Below are 4,950 nucleotides of genomic sequence, written 5' to 3' on the forward strand. Positions count from 1 at the left end.
CACACACACACACACACACACACACACACACACACACACACACACACTATGGTCACCTTCCTCCCCGACATCCAACCCACTCCAGAAAATAAATCTGTTGCCTCTCTCCTTGTTGAAGTGTCTCTAAGACAAAGCATCTCACTCTCTGCTTACACTACGCAACTGCACTCTCCGTCTATTTACGTCTTTTTGTGTGTATATGTGTGTGTGCGTGTGCCTGTGTGTGCTTTCGAAGGCAACGGGTTCATTTCATTCCCAACGCTCCAGTGAGCTTACTCAGCAGAACTAGGTCAGACCAAGTTTATTTGTGACAAAATTAAAGCAACATAAAACCAAACAAAATGTGTGTTGGGTCCGTCAGCCTATGGAGGAGCCGAGGAGACACACAGATAGACGGACCGACAGACAGCAGAGTGAGACATGTGAGAGGGGGGTGTGTGTGTGTGTGTGTGTGTGTACAGCTCTGATGTGTATTGAGAAGAAAGTCCATTACCTCGACCACATTTCATTTTTAAATAGGGTTTCTCCTTGTGCCGCCTGTAAAGGCTTGATGGGTGTGTGTGTGTGTGAGAGAGAGAGAGAGAGAGCGAGAGATGGAAAATGACAGCCTTCTGCTAAGAAAAGAGGTGGCAGGAAAGAGGAGGAACGAAGAACCCTTTCATTAACATGATGCAGTCAAGGTTTCACTCAATCAACCAATGAACGTGTTGCACTGTGTCACCTTGGTCATGTAAACCTGCTGATCATACGTCGGTGATTGTTTTTTCCTCTGTTGATATCAAGGTGATTTTAACTATGAGAACTAAGATCTCTAAAATCTGTGCTCTACTATGCATTTAGAGTAGGGATGGGTCTCTGCAGATACAGACACTGCAACACATTTGTAGCGATTGCGACAACAAAAAACCAAGATGGCGGCGGCAAAAAACACAGATTGCGACGAACAAAAACCAAGATGGAGACCGCCAAAAACCAAGACGGCAACGGCCAAAATGCCAAACTCTTCGCTTCAAAACGCCAGACCACAAAACAATTGGTGCACTCACACAGTCTATAGCTCTGACAACTTGACGGAGTAGGAGAGGGGGGCGGTGCTTAGCAAAGGGTCATTTGGATATTCAGTTTCAGTTATAAAGTTAAACATATACAGTATATACCTGCAAGGTTGAATGGGTTAGAAAGAAGTGAGCATTGCATAAGACGACTAAGTGTTAAGTAGTTTGAGATAAAATGACATCCCTTTCCTCAGCACCATGGAACAATGAATCTCATTGGACTGCTGTGAATAATTGATTATCGATTGGCAGCAGCCGAGAGAGGAAACCGATACCAACCGAGTTCACTTGCATTACATTGGAAGCGATTCAAAGATCAAAGTAAATGGTTTCAAATGTGAGCGTCTGTAAAAGGACACCCGACTCCTGGTCCATGCTACTGTGACAAATGAAAAGCACACTGACAGACCAAGACGCCATTACATCAGCGTGCTCAGAGGCATATCGTCGTTTTCAAACCTGCACTCATTCAGGTAAAGTGTGACGGAGGAAGCACACGCCGATGAGGCATTTTTGAAACGGGGTTTCAACCCATCAAACTTCTTGTTAGTTCCAATGGGAGCTGCTCAAACCGCTCAAAGTGCTCTATGAGGAACACATAACAGCTGTGACAGTAAGCCTGGAACATAACGTGTATTGCACAGTCAAAAGGATGCACGACACTATACAAGGTTAACACTATTAGCATCTCTTATAAAAACAGATGGGCTGTAGCTTCCTACAAACACTCTGCAGGCTCAGCAAGAGGACCTGCTACTCAACTACACATCATTGTTTTCAACATCTTCCCACTTTCTAAAACCATGCCTTGTTCTTTATTCCCTATAAAATCCTCCAGTCATCCCTCCCTCTTGCTCTCTGGTTCACTTCAAGGTGTCCCGGTGTATAATCCTCGTCAGGAGAAAAGCTGCAGCAGATGAGTCCGACACTGCTTGCTGAATTATTGATCGATCCATTACATCACATGCACGCAACAACCCCTAAAGACACACAGCAACACACACAAGTGGACAGACCCAAGACAATGTCCTCAAACACCTCTAAAGTTCTTCTCATCCACCTTTACACCATAAACCTGTCTTCAAAGATTCTTTTCCCTTCATCTCTGCGAGACTCCTGCAGAAAAGCTGCGTCATTAAATCTCTTCAAGCTGAGAGCAGGGCACCGGCCCTCTTTAATAATTACAGTCAAAATGGTCGATGGAGGGCAAATCCTTAATGCTTTCCCATAGTACACCGAGGCTTTTGGTAATCAGGTTTGAAGCTAAATGTATCAGTAAGGCAGACTGAGGCTGAGAGGTAGAATGAAACGGGGAGCAGCGCAATCTTGTTTTATTTAAAAGTGCACCAACACAAAAGATAAACAAAAGTAATGTGGAATAAAGTGTGACCAAAATAAAACCGAGTGAGGACTTCAGCAACAATACAAAGAGCTGCATATTCATGAATATATCTGCCTATTTCCACTGACACCCCCCCCCCCACCCTATCCATCCCACCCCCCAGATTCATACCCATAATGCTCTTGGCCTGGATACATAATCCAGAGTGAATTCATAATTCATCCCCCTACTGAGCCATTGTAAACTCTATAGCATAACTGGTGACAAACGTCTTTAAAATGAGCCCATGTTTGTGTGTTAGCGTGTCAGAGGATCTAACGGCCTGAGTCAAACACTTTCGTTGTGCATGATGCCGTTGGAAGTTCACATTACCTTTGTTTCAAAACAAAAGCAGCAGCACAAACCCAGCTGTGGTGAACAACACATCACCAAAGCAGCTGACTGAAGCTGCTTTCAGCCGCTCTGCACACAAATACACAGATGCAGATAAAAACACACAGAGACCACAACGAGTACTGACCAATGAAGCGCGCCGTAGCCTGCGGCTCATGGGTTTGTCAAAGGGCGGGCTGTTCATGGCGAACTTCTCCAAGTAGCCCTCCGGTAGCCGGATGTCAGCGGGGAGAGACAAACGTTTGTTTATGTCCTGAAACGGAGAGAGGGAGAGGGAGAAAGGGGACGAAATATAAATCACACATTATTAAAGTAGCTTTTTTACAAGATTGGGTGCACTTTTTTACTGACTCTCAATGGCTCTCAACATGGCGACGGCTGAGCTGGTGGCTTGCAGCTAATGATGCCGACAGTGCAAACATAGAAATAGAATAGGAGTAGGACAGACATTGAACTGTTTCCGAGGTCATTTGACTACACACAGAAAATGGTGATTGTTGTTAGTTGTTATGGTGACAGACGGGTGGCTAGCTAGTTAGCTAGTTAGCTTGTTGTTCTCCGGAGCAGCGGGGAGTGAGGTGGAGGGACCGTTAGACCAATCAGCCCGCTGTTCCACTCATTTCCTGTACCCAGTGTAGCATTTAAGCACGGTGGAATTAGCAAGCTAGCTAACTAGCCAGCTGCCCACTAGTTGGCGAGCTAGCTTATCTTAGCTCGTCATTCATCTGTTGATAGCAATGTGCTTTCCTACATTGTGACAAAAGTGTGTAGATGAAGCAATTTTACAACAGGCACAATGGCAGAACAGTACAGATAAAAATGGCCGCCGCCGCCGCTCTGACCCCCCCCGCTACGTTCATTTGAATGGGAACTCCAGTGTATCTCTACATAGATAAAAGCTGCTTGCTGCTATATTAAAGCTGCCGTACATTGCACCTTTAACAAGAGCTGAACATCTATCAACCACAATTTATTTTTCTTGAATTGAAACCCAATGACAGTGGAGGCATGCATGCGTATTCTATACCCGTTATAAACAACTTAGATGTGTTTAAACATAGAATATTCACTTCTACAGCAGTGATGCCTGAATATGAGAAGATATATTACATAGTTGATGTGATCATGTTCTATTCTTGTCTCTGTATATATGTCTTCTGTCTGTAGCTTTGTGTTGTATTATTGCCTGAATGAGATTACCCGAGTAGATAAAGGCTGGATTATAAAAAATAAAAACATGTAATTTGGCATCTTTAAAATGTTCCGTACTGTGATGTAAATGAATAAATAAAAGCATGAAGCGAATATAGTCACATTTTAAGATGTAAATAGTTTATTAACCAACATCAACAGCAGACTTAATTTAGTCTTCTTAATTAATTTAATCGCTTCTCATCACCTGACATTATGTGACTTCATATTTCTTGGGAATTTATCAGTTCTTTAAAGACTTTGACTAAATTGATCACCGGGACATTTTATTTTAGAGTGTGTGTACTTGTAGTAATCAACACTTAAATCAAAGGGCGACACAGACCCACCAAGAGTTCATTGTCTCTGCAAAATATCTGTGTTTCCTATGATTTATTTATATGGTAAATAAAACTTGGAGGCAAACTAATCTAGACAAATTAAACAAAACAACTTATGAATAAAATAACTGAATACTACCACCAAATAAATGTTCTGCATTATTGTGTTATTATAACAGTGAATAACCACATCAGCTGGAATAACTTTCCCCTCCCGACCCCCTTTGCTCGAATACAATTTAAGTGGTGCTATTTTTCCCACAATGCATCAGCCCTATATGTGCCATCCACGTAGGACGTGTTCGCTGGTAAGATGCCGTTCATGCGTCGTCTGCATGGCAGCGGTGGCCCGGCTGGCCCGGTCCCAACAGCCCCGCGGTGCGTGTCCTCGGTGCAGCGCGTGTGAACTGATATGTGTGTTTACATGTGAGCGTTCGTGGGGGTGGGGGGGTACTCCTGAAGATGAAAGGCAGAGGGATTTCACGGCTGTAATGGTTTCATCTGGCTAACGTAACAACACGCCGTATTACACGGGAGCCGTCACCTTGAGGACGGTTACAAACTGAAGGAGACGCTCTGCAGACTGCATGAGCACGCTATGAAATAATAAGCTGCTGCGCGCGCGCGC

At 43.9% G+C, this 4,950-nt stretch overlaps 1 protein-coding gene across 4 annotated transcripts in view; it reads right to left on the reverse strand.

The window, feature by feature from the left end:
* LOC116400330 (cyclin-dependent kinase 16-like) overlaps positions 1-4,950 on the reverse strand; it is a 37,863-nt gene that overhangs the window by 6,710 nt on the left and 26,203 nt on the right. For all 4 annotated transcript variants that reach the window (XM_031878111.1, XM_031878113.1, XM_031878110.1 and 1 more), the window contains one exon: positions 2,918-3,043. In XM_031878111.1, coding sequence (XP_031733971.1) covers positions 2,918-3,043 — 126 coding nt within the window. The remainder of the gene's footprint in view (positions 1-2,917; positions 3,044-4,950) is intronic.

This window comes from Anarrhichthys ocellatus, unplaced genomic scaffold (assembly GCF_004355925.1).
Source record: "Anarrhichthys ocellatus isolate YVR2014 unplaced genomic scaffold, GSC_Weel_1.0 scaffold162, whole genome shotgun sequence".
Classification (NCBI taxonomy): domain Eukaryota; kingdom Metazoa; phylum Chordata; class Actinopteri; order Perciformes; family Anarhichadidae; genus Anarrhichthys; species Anarrhichthys ocellatus.